The sequence below is a fragment of the Gossypium arboreum genome, chromosome 5 (assembly GCF_025698485.1).
Source record: "Gossypium arboreum isolate Shixiya-1 chromosome 5, ASM2569848v2, whole genome shotgun sequence".
NCBI classification, from domain to species: Eukaryota; Viridiplantae; Streptophyta; class Magnoliopsida; order Malvales; family Malvaceae; genus Gossypium; species Gossypium arboreum.
In genome coordinates, this window is record NC_069074.1 from 7,778,961 (window position 1) to 7,793,305 (window position 14,345).

The 14,345-nt window shown below is 32.3% G+C and overlaps 2 protein-coding genes and 2 long non-coding RNA genes across 4 annotated transcripts; 2 read left to right on the plus strand and 2 right to left on the minus strand.

Moving 5' to 3' along the window:
• The first annotated feature begins 892 nt into the window (after positions 1 to 892).
• On the plus strand, positions 893 to 2,147 carry LOC128292574 (uncharacterized). Its single transcript, XR_008282556.1, has 4 exons — positions 893 to 1,046; positions 1,131 to 1,439; positions 1,601 to 1,704; positions 1,787 to 2,147. It is a non-coding gene; the product is annotated as an uncharacterized LOC128292574 (long non-coding RNA).
• Positions 2,148 to 2,418: 271 nt separating this feature from the next.
• Positions 2,419 to 3,289, minus strand: LOC108451851 (classical arabinogalactan protein 3-like). Its single transcript, XM_017749543.2, has one exon. It carries the CDS (start codon positions 3,154 to 3,156, stop codon positions 2,674 to 2,676), a length of 483 nt encoding a protein of 160 aa, XP_017605032.1. The 5' UTR covers positions 3,157 to 3,289; the 3' UTR covers positions 2,419 to 2,673.
• A 4,753-nt stretch (positions 3,290 to 8,042) lies between these two features.
• Positions 8,043 to 9,160, plus strand: LOC128293148 (uncharacterized). Its single transcript, XR_008283227.1, has 2 exons — positions 8,043 to 8,281; positions 8,956 to 9,160. It is a non-coding gene; the product is annotated as an uncharacterized LOC128293148 (long non-coding RNA).
• Positions 9,161 to 9,759: 599 nt separating this feature from the next.
• On the minus strand, positions 9,760 to 13,743 carry LOC108451509 (protein disulfide isomerase-like 1-4). The gene is made up of 12 exons (XM_053028690.1): positions 13,048 to 13,743; positions 12,712 to 12,841; positions 12,305 to 12,470; positions 12,098 to 12,216; positions 11,908 to 11,988; positions 11,664 to 11,750; positions 11,451 to 11,522; positions 11,267 to 11,335; positions 11,082 to 11,162; positions 10,860 to 10,994; positions 10,689 to 10,745; positions 9,760 to 10,601 (listed from the first exon to the last, which is right to left on the minus strand). The coding sequence occupies exons 1-12, from the start codon at positions 13,608 to 13,610 to the stop codon at positions 10,425 to 10,427; spliced, it is 1,737 nt and encodes a 578-aa protein (XP_052884650.1). The 5' UTR covers positions 13,611 to 13,743; the 3' UTR covers positions 9,760 to 10,424.
• Between the last annotated feature and the right edge of the window lie 602 nt (positions 13,744 to 14,345).

Genomic DNA, 14,345 nt, shown 5'->3' on the forward strand with positions numbered 1-14,345 from the left:
TTGATTATAGAGGTGTCTTGCACCGTGATGGCTCATTACTTATGTTTGTTTCCCTGGATCAATTTCGTAGCTTCCTTTTTCTTTTTTGGGTGAGATGTAGAGACTGTTGTTGATCCCTTTTTCCACTATTCAGGCACCGGAACTCTTGTACAAGTCACTTGCAGCAAAGCTGGTTGTTGGCATGCCATTTAAGGTCTACTCTCGGTCCATACACGTATAAGTTAGCTACATTATGTGGGCTTGCATCACAATTGAATTGCCTTTCTTGATTTAGGACTTGGCGACAGTGGACTCAATCATATTGAGGGAGCTTCCACCGATAGACGACAGTGATGCTGTTAGAATCTGCCTTCTTTTGCTTTGTTTTGTTGGGAGGCGAAGTCTCTGATTCCTTTCCTCCCACTCATCTCTTATCCTTTCTCTCTCTATCTCTCTGCAAAAACAATTGAAATGAAATGATCGATATTATTCTACGTGCTCTTAAAAAGGCTGATAGACATAAGCATGGGGGTCATAACTCCTTTACCGGAGCAGCTAACAAAGCCATTGCCTAATGCTATGGCTCTGGTAAAACCTGAAGGAACTACCGACCGGAGCTTATAAGCTTTTGCCAGAAGGTGCTATTCCTTAATTTTTACATTGAATTCAACACTTATATATAGTTGCTTATATCATATTAATTCATTACCTTGCAGGTACGAAATTGGTTGTATCCGCTCGTGGTGACGAGCCCTTTGAAGAGCTGGAAATCCTCAAAGACATCGATGCTACAATGCTTCTTCATAACGTACCCTACAATGAAGATAAAATCGGCAGAGTCTTGCAGCTAGGAGGTAAAAATGTAAATGGCTTGAATTTGCTCAACTCTTATGGATTAATGGTGTAACTTGTAAATCCTGTCTTATGACTCGTTACAAATTTGTTAAGCTTGCAAATTCAATCCCGATCTAATTGATGAGACCAGTCCATGATTAAGCATATTAGAGAATGCTCTGGATTTCCCTGTAAGTAATCCACCATATTCAGTTTCTGAGTGGGATTCACAGGTAATTAACCCTATAGTACTTGTTATGGAAGTGCAATGTATGAACATAATATTTTTAGTTCATAACGTTTTCCTCTATATGCAGGGATGACTTGGTCATTAATGCTGGCACCAATGCTGGAGCTCATCTGGTTGATGGACTCGGAGACGGTGTCTTGTTAGAATCCCTGGACCAGGATTTTGATTTCCTCAGAAATACTTCTTTCAACTTACTGCAGTGCTGTAGAATGAGGAATACCAAGACAGTATGAATCTTATCTTTGAGGGGAAAAAGAAGAGTTACAACTTCAAAATATTACGAAGTAACAACAGTCTTAGAAATTTATATGTAATAATCCTGAACTCTAGTTGGAGGAATATGTTCCATGCCCATCTTGTGACCTTCAAGAAATAAGTACGTAAATACCAGAAAAGACGTCACACTTGCCCCGTGTTTCGTTAATTACTTATCCTCACCTCTCTGTCCTGCCTCACATTCGATGTATTCAAGTTAATTCTTGTTTTAGTTTAAATAACAAGATTAAAGAAAAATAATAATTCTTCTTCTTCTTTTAGATTGCAATCATGGGTTGCATCGTCAATGGCCCAAGGGAATGGCTGATGTAGATTTCGGATACGTTGGTGGTGCTCCTGGAAAAATCGACCTTTATGTTGGCAAGGTACTGTAGCGTATTTTCGAAGATAGACATACTGCGATTGTGAACCTAACAACTAGTATTTGTATTACCTTTGAGACTGTAGTGAAGCGTGGAATTGCGATGGGGCATGCCGCTGATGCGTTTATCCAATTAATAAAAGATCATGGCCGCTGGGTAGACCCTCCTGCTGAAGAATAAGTTTAGGAGGTTCGAGTTTGGAGACTGCAGCAGGCATCGGCCGTCCCCATCTTTGTATACCGGTATTCTCAACACATGAATCCACATACAAGTTAATAAGAGCAGTACTTAACCAAAAAAATAACAGCAGTAGAAATACCAGCACGTTGTGTTCGTATTGACTATGGGCTTACCGTACCTCAATACGTTGTGAAATGTTAAGAAGACAGTTCTGCAGGGTATTATTCCCCAAAATATATAAAGTACGCATACCATTTTTTTGGATTGATAGATTTGAGTTCTCTCAATTATTTCCATCATCTTTCTCAATTTCAAGTGCAAAGACAAAAATGAAATAAAAGATTTTCTAAAAAATGTTAAACTTAATAGAAAGAGTAGTACTAACTGTTATAAAAGTGGAAAATTACCTAAAATAAACACCAATAATTGAAATGGTGCATTGACCGATTTATAATTTCATAAATCATCAATTGAAGTTAAATATAAATTATTTTATATATTTTTAACTTATCAAAAACAAAATTGGAAGAGAAACAATTAACAAAGAAGCTTGGCGTAAATTCATACGCTAAACGAATAGATAGACAATCGTTGGCTACCTGATGGTAATGCAGGGTACATACTCGACTCACTAAATTTCTTGCAAAAATGGACGACAATTCCTTACAAAGAATCAAAGATAATAAATTTCAATTGTCAAGTAATCAGTTCTACAACAAATTAAAACCGAATGCATGTAATAATGTATAACCGCTTATAATCATTTTTTAAATCTGCAATCGCTAATCTTCTTCACAGGATTTCTCTCCTCGCGGCATATCCGTACTGAGATCTCCTGATATTGTCTTGTCTCTTCTTGTAAATCAATCCACCGAAGCCAACCAAACACGCCGCTGCCACCACCGCCACCACGATTCCTGCTTTTTTTCCTCCGTTCAGTCCTCCGCCACCACCAGTCTTGTTTTCGCTTTCCTCTGCATTGATGTTGCTGTGGTTGATATCACTCGCATCGCCCGGTGAAGGAGCAGGAGAACTTGAAGGCGATGACTCTCCTTCTGCCAGATCTGTTGGGGACGGCGCGATTGGCGCCGGAGGCGAAGCAGGCATCATCGGTGAGATTAATGGTGCCGAGTCCGGAGATCCCGTAACCGGAGTAGGAGCAAGTAGCGGTGATGTGTCTGCACCGAGAGAGGGAGCAGGCGCCGGCGAATCTGTGGCGAAGGTGAGTTCAAAAACTAGGAAAAAAGCAATGGTGAGAAACCCAAAAGTTGCCATTTCTGCAGATCTGATTTTTTTAAAAATTGATTCAAGTAAAAGAAGTTTCAAAGTGGAGATGCAGAGGAATGAACTTAAGAACAAAAAATAAAAACGGGGTAGATCTAGTGGAACGGAAATTTAGGGGGTAAAATAATGTAAAATTTTGTGTACACGTCAGACGGCACGTAAAGAGAGAAAGTACCGGACGAAGAGAAAAGCTTAAATTTGAAATAAAATTTTAAAAATTAACTAACACTAACTCAATTATTATCTATAATAATATCAGTTAAAATATATACAGGAGGATTTAAATTTCCGTCAATTAAAAATTAAATTTATTATATAATTTAAATTTTATTTTTAGTTGTTTTATATATTTTTATTTTAATATGTATAATTTATTATCAGTTCTATATGTTAATAATATTATTTATTGAGTTGATGTCACAAATCAATTTGATATTAACTCATAATTAATGATAAAACTATAATAAATAATTATACTTAAAGTTGTCCACAGGTTGGGTCAGGCCCTAACCAAATTCTAGACCCGATTAATAAGCCTAGACTTGGCTTGAAAAATGGATTTAAGTTTTTGTCCAAGCTCAATCCAGATAAAAATATTAAAATTTGGGCATGATTCGCATTAAATTATATATATTTAAAAAATATAATACATCAAAAACACTAAAAATATTAAAAAAAATTTCCCGACAAATTGTTATACTTAAATAGCACTAAAATAGGTGCAACTTAATAAGCAAATGCCTCTGAATAGTAGCAAATTAACAATAAAATAAGAGTTATAAAATATCCAAACAATAACAATAAAATAGTAGTAACATAATAGTGAAATGACTGCAAAACAATAGGAAAACGGTGAGAAAATAACAGCAAAATGTGGAAAATTACAACAAAATAACAATTTTTTTTGCAAAGTTGGATCGAGCCTAGACTCAAGAAACCTTACTCGAGGCCCGACCTATTTTCTAAATGAGTTTTTTTTTTTGGCCAGCGCCTATTTTTTAGAATTATATTTTTGTCCAAATCCTCCCACTTTTCGAGTGGCATGTCCTATGGACAAGTCTAACTATACTACATCTAGTATTGTTTATATGATGTATTTAAATTTCGTTGTATTCATAATTTAATTTATTTTTATTTTAATATTGTAAATATTTCATGTTTTATTATAATTAATTAATTTTAAATTATACATTTTATTATTTATTATATGTCACTTTTAAATACGCATATATATTTTAAATATGTAATTTATAGAATTTCTAATTTTATCTAAATTACTTAATATATATTAGAAATTATATCACACTTATATACATACAAAAACTACATATCTAGAATATATGTTATGTTTAAAAATAAAAATAACATATAATAAATAATTAAGTATATGATTTTGAAGCTAATTAATAAAAAAGTATATAGAAGTAAATTTGTTTTCTTTAATAAATCTGGAAAAAATACATGATATTAATTTAGTAAATCATGACTTTTAAAATTTAATTTTACTATTTTAATTAAAATAATTTTTACATAATTTTTCACTTAAATTTTAATTTAATATGGATAATTATACAATATATTTGGGAGAGATTTTATTACGTAAAAGAAAAACGCGAAAATTTAAGAAGAGATTAAAGGAATAAAAAGTTATTGTAGTTAGTGTCGAGTCAATCGGATATTAATTAAATTGAGTAATTATTAAAAGTTTATTTTTCATAAATTAACATTGGTGTTTTTATATTTTATATAAAATTTATAAAAAAATTAATCATTCTAGAAATATTTTTTATTTTAAAAATTCAAAATACGTTTAATAAATAAAAGTAAAAAATATTTTTAATATTGAAAAATATATATAAAAATAACTTATTACATTTATATGAATTCCAGATAATATATTTGATTTATATATTTCTTTTCTTTTCTTTTCTTTTCTTTTCTTTTTTAATAAAAATACACCAGCTGGCTTTTATTAGAAGGAGAGAAAACCTCAGAATCTAGCTAACAAACTTAAATGCAGATAAAGACCTGAATAGTTTTGTCCTCTCCTACCCTTTAACCAGACCAGTAAACACACTCGTTCATTCCTAAAACACATATAGCAGAGTGTGGTTAAAATTCAGATCCAGGATTGAAGCTGATGAAGTTGGTCGAACCTCTAACTCGAATTTTACAATTTTATTAATTTTGGGTTAATTTTCATTTTTACCTTAATATTTCTCATATAAATCTTATATTTTTTCTCATAAAATTTAATGTCTTTTATCATTTATTCTAAAAATACCTATCTTGATTAAATTCTCATATCATACATTCCAATCACAACATTCTAACTTAATTTTTTAAATACAAATAAAATTAAAATTAAAACTTACCTCTTTTATAAAAAAATTTCCCTTCGCTTCTCTTCACTTTTCTTCCTCAATTTTATGATTATTCTTTTTTTTTCAAAAAATTTCTTTACTTCCATCTACTAATTTCTTACTATTAAGTTGATGAATATACTTTTAAAGTCTTCACTTTTCTTGTTTGGCGTCTATGAAAATTTCTAATAATTTTTTAAAAAATAGTAAAATTATATGACGAGGATTAAATTGTAAGAAAGACAAAATTTCCTTTCTATTTATAATGATAGTGGCGTTGGATGAAAAAGTATAAAGAGAATTTTTCATATTTCTATAAAAATATCTTTATTAATTAAATAATAAAATACTCTAAACAATCATATTTTGACACCATTCTCATTAATTATTATCATGATAATTATCTTGATTGAAAAATGACTATTTTACCTTTGTAGCATCTCAATATTCACTTTCAAATCATTTCTCACTTTTGGTAAAATTATTTAGAATGTGATTTTTGAAATGTAATTTATGAGAATGTGATTTTCAAGAAAATATGAAGATAAACGTTTGATACTTTCCCATAATATGATTTTAATGGAATGTAATTTCTTGAAATGTGATTGATGAGAATATGATTTCCTAAAAGTTATTTCAGAATGTTTAGTATACATTGAAAGATATTGATTAAAATCTCAAAAAATTATTTTATTATGTTTAGTTCACAAAATACTTTATTAAAAATATAATAATAATTCACGAATTTACTCTTATTAAATAAAAATAATATTCATATATTAAACTTTTATAATAATTTTTTAACAACGACTTAAATTAAATATTTAATAATAAATGCGAAAGCAATCGTGATATTCAGAAATTTCTTCCATTAAGCAAGCTAAACATATACAAAATAAACATAAATTAGTTGATAATTTCGAAAACTATTAATTCTCCAAATAATGAAAAGTAATATATATATATATATATATGCACACGTGATCATTGTGAAATACAATATTTAATTTTTATAATAAGCTTTATTCTTAATAAATATTTGAATAAAATGTTTAATAATAAAATTTAATTGATAATTTTAAATTATTTTTAATTTTTAATTTTAATTGAAAGCAATCTAAAAAAAATATTGTATATGTTTTCTAAATAGAATAATGTATATATAAAAATATTTAAAAAAATACTTGAAATCACATTTTGTTTTAGCTAAAGGTTAACCCATATGAATATATAAAAAGAAGAAGTTGATTTCAGGTATTGGTTTTGAGCAAAATTACAAATAATTAAATTTTAAAATGTAAAATCATAGGCAAATTGACCCATAAGTCCTACACAACTTATATTGAACAATTCTACTCATATTCTCATGGGTGAATCCATAAATTTTTTAGCAAGGGTCGGAATCTAATTATAAATTTTCATGGATAAAAATATAAGTTTATCATGTATGAATTTATAATTTCATCATTTTGTAGGGACTAAATAGAAATTATTTTCATTTTAGGGGCTAAAGTGTAATTTTACTATATATTAATTTATAATATCTTTATTTATAAGAGGATTGAATTGAAAATTTTTATTTGGGAGGCAAAGTGCAATTTCATTATATATTAATTTATAGTTTAACTATTTATAAGAGGACTAAATTGAAAACCTTTCATTTTTGGGAGGGGTAAGGTAGGCCTCCCCTCAAATTTGCCCTTGCATATTCTATAAAAAAAAATAAGTATTTCATACAAATACAAGTGTTAATTCATTCTAGATGGACAAAATAATAAAATCAGAAGAAAAAGAACTTGTGAAAAATCCTTTAAATTAAAGTAATAGAGAAAATCAAGTAGTTGGAAGAAGGAAGGAGGTAGTAACTTCTTCTTCTTTTTTTTATTATCTAAACTAATACAAAATAGGATTAATTTTGCCTTAATATTTTTTTAACTTTCCAATTTATACGAGAAAGTAACTTTTATTGTAGCACCCTTAAAATCGTTATATTATAAAAGTAGTATTAATTGAGAATCGTGCTGAATAGATTCCTTAGTAAAGTAAAATAAGGAATATAAATGATAAAAGAAAAGGTTGAGTGATGCCAGAAGAAGTTGAATTAAGAAGTATGTCGTGATATATTCATTTAGGAAAAAGGCTAAATCGTAAAGATGCGAAAAATTTTAGGACTCAAGTATAATTATTCAAAATTTAAGGGGTTAAATTATAAACATGAAAATAGTTGAAGTACAAAAAGTGAAAATAACCCAAAAGTTTTTTGACACAAAATTTGTAAGTAAGGATCAAATTGAATAAATAGAAAAATATGAGGGACTAAATCATAATTGATTTAAGGTAGGCATTTTAGAGAACTATGACAAAATGGTCATTTCTCAATTTGGATAATTATCAATTATTGAGGTATAATAATAATTAAGGATGATTGGTTGAAATAATTTATGATTATTTTATTATTAGATATTTTAATTAGTTAATCAATTAATTGATGGTTAAGTAATTAGAAATGATGAAAAGAAAGTCATCTTCGTCCCCTCCATCATCTCACACCGCTCTCCATGGAAGAAAGCAAGTTTTATTTTATTTGCAATTCAGTCCTTTCCTTGAAATTAAGAAAGAAATCATTGAAATTCCATTAAATTTCTAGTTAAATCTAGCTTTCAACAAACTGGTGAACTTAGATTTCAAGAAAGGAGATTGTATATTATGTTGGAGGAGAGAGAAAATCAAGCTAAGATTTTTAAGTTTTCAAGGTAAGAATATCAAAATTCCATCATGTTTTCAAGTTTAATCTTGTTAGAAAGTAAGGAAGTGATGTTAAAATAAAAATTTTCATGGAAAGTTTTATGTTCTTGAAATGATATTGGAGTGAGAGAGATGAAGTGATTTAAGTGGCAAAAAAAAAAAAGAGAGAGAGAGAGAGAGAGAAAAAAAAACAAGTGATTTAAGGTTGGAGAGAAGTACCATTGAATTCTTTTGTTACCTAAGGCTTAAAATGTGAACTTTGTGAAAGTTGTGGTAAATTAGTAGAATAAAGTGTAAAATAATATGATATGTGAAATAAAATATGTTAAAAGAATATTTAATTGAAGTGAAATATGGAACAAAATAGATATAAAATGATGTTGCACTTTGCTGCTTTTGTTCTTAGCACTTATGTGCTTCATGTATCGTGATATGTTCCGTGTATCCATCTGGTTCAAATATATTTAGCATTGGTTAAAAAGTCGTGATAAATAATTTTTGATAAAAGTTTCTTCCTTATTAATCTGTGAAAATGATAAAATTAGTGAATTAAAGTATTAGTAAATTTTATAAATATGAAATAATATATCGATTACTAAAATATAATCATGGATTATAATAGTAATAATGTTTATGATTATTAAGCTTTTACGTGCTTAACGCATTAATTTTCAATGTGTAGGTGAAAGATTGGATTGAAGTTCTCATTCAAAGCAGCAACCTCAACACATCTTTATCACATTATCAAGGCTTAGGATGACATGTACATAGATGAATTAATGAAGTAAGAAAGAAAGTGTCTAGTTGTTCTAATATTTGAGTTTGATGTGTTGTGAACAATAAATATAAGGTGTTAGATAGTATAAAGCTTTGATTATTTTTTGGAATGATCATGGTTTGAAAATAGAATTTTTGAGTCCCTTGTTCTAAGTCTCGAGACATTTGAAATGTGTCTCGAGACACAAGAACTTTGAAGCTAAAAAGCTACAATATATCAAGATCCTATCTTGAGCCATATTGGATTCTGTCTCAAGACATGCACTCATTAGGCCCAAGACAGGATAATTTCGAAGCTAAAGTTCTATAATAACATGACACTGTCTTGAGAGATAAAAACCTAGATTTGAAAATTTTTTAGTTCAGCCAAAGGAGACTCGAAATGAGTTTGAAATGAAATGGAATTTTATTGATAGTATAATTAAGTTCTAAAAAAGGGTAATGTGATATTGATAAAGCTCCAAAATATAAGTATTTTATATAGAAAAGAATGTTCATTGCTATATGTAACGTTCATTACTCGAGTATCTCAGATGAAGGGTGTTATATTTATCATTGGAATCACATTGATATGTTTATGGAAAAATAACTCTCCAAGAAAAAGTTAAATTCCAAGAAAAATAAATAAAATCCGACTTATCAAATATTGGATATACTACTGAATATGCAAGGACAAGAGGAGAATGAATATACAACAAAGGAGCAAGGATACAAAAGAAATAATTAAAATTTATTATAAATAATATAAAAGTAATTAAATAAATTAATATAAGAATGCATTGAAATAGTCTTTCAAAAGTAATGACGAGGATAAAAATGTAAAATAGGAGCTGCGTTGAACCCACAGCTCCATCCTCCAGTCGGATTTTTGGTTTTGGCTGTGGTGTCAAACACACTGGAACCATGCCATCCAAACACTATATTTCAATGCCGTTACACCAAAAAGGTGTTTAAACACACTGTACTGGTGCTAAATGATTTGACATACTCAGCCATCCATGTTCCTTTGTCAGTACTTGCAAGCTAAAACAATTTTGAAAAAAGAAATTACAGGTTATATAGATCAAAAGAAGCCAAAGTCTCAGATAATTCCAAATTCGGCATGATATGTTTGAGAGAGATACATAGGTGGAAACCATGTCTAAAAGCCAACACACCCGTTTCGGATTCCCTCTTTGTTCTGGATTCAAAAAGATGTGGATCGCATATTCGAAGCATGATAATTTTCGGATTCCTCGTTTCTAGTCACTCTGGATTGAATCTATCTTCATAGCGATTCCCTTTCTACCTGCCTATTGATAGATAACATATAAAATGGCAAATAACTTAGGATGTCATTCAAATGCTCACCTTGAATCCATGTGAATTATCAGGTCACAACTCCTCCTTCGAACTCACACTGCTGCTCTTCTCCCTCACCTTGGAATCTGAAGTCTTGGTTGGTTTGTCTTTTGGAACTAAAACTGCTTTTTTGAGCTTAAATGGGATCGTAGCATGTTCCTTCAGAAACTTGTAAAAATCCACGACAGTGCGTCCTGTGTTCACTTTCATCTGCCCAATGTCCACCATTCAATCATTTTAACTCTCTCTATATCTCATTGGTGGACCAATACAAGCATAACTGAATATAGTTCTTACAGGATCAAAACTCTTTTTTCCTGCCGGAAAGAACAGCATCGTGGGAAACCCTGCAGACTGCAAAAATACACAACTCGACGATGTCTCATTTCAGGCTCAAGTGCAACATAGCCTTTAAATCTTATCCTTTTTCATTAAAAAGTTCGAAGCACATATTGGTTTAAACTTTACCTTTGCCTTAGGATGTTCATTTGTTGTCCCGTCCATTTTGGCAATAACCAGAGAGTTAATCCCTCGAAGATGTTGAGCAAGCTTGTTGTATGTCGGTTCCAATGATCGGCAATGGCCACACCAAGGTGCATAGATCTGGTATTTAGGGCATTCGACAGAATAAGCCCATGTCAGGAAAGATTTAAATAACCTTTATTTCCATATATCAGGCAACAACAATACCTCAAGCAGGACATCCTTGGACTCGTCTAAAACAATTTCATCGAAGTTATCGCCAACCACTTCTTTCACATCCTCGTTATTCTGTGTCAAAATTCAAAAATAGAATTTGGGAGCAGAAAAAGGAAATATAAAATTTGGATTACAATCACCTTTGGCAAAATCAATTACAGTCGAAAGATACTTACAGTTTCAGGAATTGGGTCCGACTTATAGAAAGGTTTAAGCCTGCCTGCTAAAAAGTCCTCTGCAAAAGCCTACAGAAAGGTAGAACACTGAAGTATACTCAAACCATGGCGTCTTACAAGTTTATCGAAAGACATAAGTAGTAGCAGCCGACCAAATTAAAACAGTGTGAGAGAGAGAGACCACCTTAATGTTATTGAATGTCACATCTCCATTCATGGCAAATTTCTTTGCATCATCTCCAGAGTATGCACGGATCTAGTGATAAATGAACTGTGATTATCAATTCGATGCAAATAGAGCATACAACAAATCTCCTCCCACCCACCCCACATATTCCATCTTAAAACATAAAACAAACTTGGGGGAGGAGGATAAAAAAGGATAAGAGCGGCTTACTGTGGGACCATTTCCACTGACACCGAAAAAATTTGCAACAGGTTTTCCACTTTCTTCATTATCCACTTGCACATAAATAGAGATAAGCTGCAAGTAAGTATACAAGATAACTTAGTAACAACTATTGAATTCATCATCAAAGGGAGTATATAAGTCTTGGGATATACTGTCATCAGTTTACTAGAATCAGCACATACAATACCTAAGTTTTTTATATTTTCGGATCTAGACAATTTGAAGTTACCTTTCCCTTGAAAAGTTTTGCTGCTTCTTGGAGTACTGGGATATACTTCTCAGAAATGTTTAATGTGGCAAACAACAACAGCTTGCAACAAAAAGATTATCAAGTATCAAAAAGATTACACATAAACTCGAGGAATGTGTTATCTAAAAATTCACAATTACGAGGAAAAGCAAAATTATAACGTGCATACGTGCATCTTAATTGAGCTTTCAAAAATTGAAGGAGCACTCTCCCTGCTAAATATCGTAACCAAAGGAAGCTTGTTGGAAGTTACGAACTCAGATATTGCAGTCTTGACAAAAAGACCATCTACCACAAGAAATTTTGGGATATATAAGTTCTTCAAATTAAGCCGGATCAGGATTCCAAGCAATGTTACATATGTTTAGATACTAACCAAAGTGGCATATTTTTTCAGCATCCTTTTTAAGTAAGACCAAAGCGGGGCGTTTAACTTCAGGATCAATGTGGAAAAGCTTTGCGACATCAGGATTCATAGTTTGATAGAATTTGATATCGTCTAAGAGTTTTGAAGTGGCAGCAAGCTCGTCACTCTCGGGACCCTGTTGTCGTTAGAGCAGACCAAAGCTGAATTAGAAAATCATCAGAGAAAGGGTCTTTTTGTATACGTTAAACATTGCTATATTGGGTCAAGAGTATGATGACACAAAAGTTTGGATCCGAATCAAATAATGTTGATTGAATCAGCAGGTATAACAAGCATACAACAAACTCAAGTAAGCTTAATTTCATAAACCTACTGTTAACAAGAAAAAATTATAACATGCCAGAGATAAACCATACCACCAAAGAGTTCAAGTAGCCCAAGGCAACTTCAGATTCAGATGTTAAAATGCGTTCAGCATCGTCCAGTGTGGTAACGTTGTATATACCAGGTCCTATCTGCTTCTTAATCCAGGTCACTATCGCATCCCTGAATCGTCAGTGATAATGATTAGCCTGTTCCATTTAAAATGACACTTCGAACCTTCCATTAAACAAAGATAATACATTGTTCTCTTTTCCATGATTAACCAAAAGCAAACTGCACCAACTCAACCGACTTATTAAAAAAAATTAAGGTGCAATAGAAAATCAAAAGGCTGTGATCCTAGATCTGTTTTTGGATTTGAAACTTACTTGTTTCGAGCAGCAGGATAAAGCGTGTGCTTTCCATCGACAAGGAAATAGATAGTAGGGAAAGCTTCCACGTCATACTCTTCTGCTAGCTCATCCTCCTGCGTGGCATCCACCTTGGCCAGCAGAACTCCTTCTCCTTTCAACTCCGTGGCCGCCGCGGCATATTCCGGAGCCAACGACTGGCAATGCCCGCACCAAGGCGCGTAGAACTCAACCATCCCAAACTTATTATTCTTGATGAAATCGCTGAAGTTTCCTTGTGTTAAAACGACCACATCCTTGTCGTCGATTTGGGGCGCTTTGTACGGATCCGAAAGGGAGGCACCGGTCTCTTGTTCGCTTCCGGAGTCTTCATCTTCTTCGTCGTCGTCGGGGAATTGGTCATCGTCTGAGTCACTCAAATGAGGGAGGGAAGCAATGTCGACGCTTTTGCCTTCCGTTTCTTCGAGGAAACGGAGGTCCTCATCGTCTTGTTCGTCGTTTGTAGAGATGGAAGGAAGGACAGTTGACAAGAGGAGGAAGGAAACGAGGGAGAGAACTAAAAAGCACCGAAACGACGTCATTTTCCTGAAATGGAAGCTCAGGTGAGATCAGAGAAAGTGGAGAGGTTTGAGTAGAATTTATTTATAGCGCGGAATGAAAGGGAAAGGATGTCAAATTGAACAACAAGTCAACATCACATGCAACGACGTCGCTCTTTTCGAGGAGGATTTCGTTTAGACGTGAGATATTACTAAAAGTTTTAAGATTAATTTAAGAAAATACACGTATGATTTTTCTTTTTCTTTGAACACGTCATATGGTTATTCTTAATGTATTTTTTTTATAGAAAATCGGCGACCTGTATTGAGCATCGAAAACCAGGTGCTTCGGTGCCTTTTCACAGCCCTAAACCAGAGATCAGCGAAAACAAAATGCAGAAAAATAAAATCTAAAAAAATTAGGTAGCATGCAGCAAGCTTGGAGATCATCGAAATGAAGCTGAGAAAAACTCCAAGAAGAAACAACAAGAGAGAAACAGTCCATGATCAGCGAAGCATACAACAGCACAGGCCCTCCTCTAAAGTAATCGGCATCGTCATTGCTTAGACCGGCGGATCCACCCACCACCGGTCAGACTCCACAGCTCCTCTCACTCATTCAGGTACCTTTTCTATCCAAAACTTATCATTTTCCAACGTGAAGCCATGTTTAGCTAGATAACGAGTTGCTTGATTCCCTTTTCTGGTGATAAATTTGAACTGGCACTGCTGAAAGAAACCAGAGAGAGCTTTCCCATCCGCTATGATTGCCCCGAT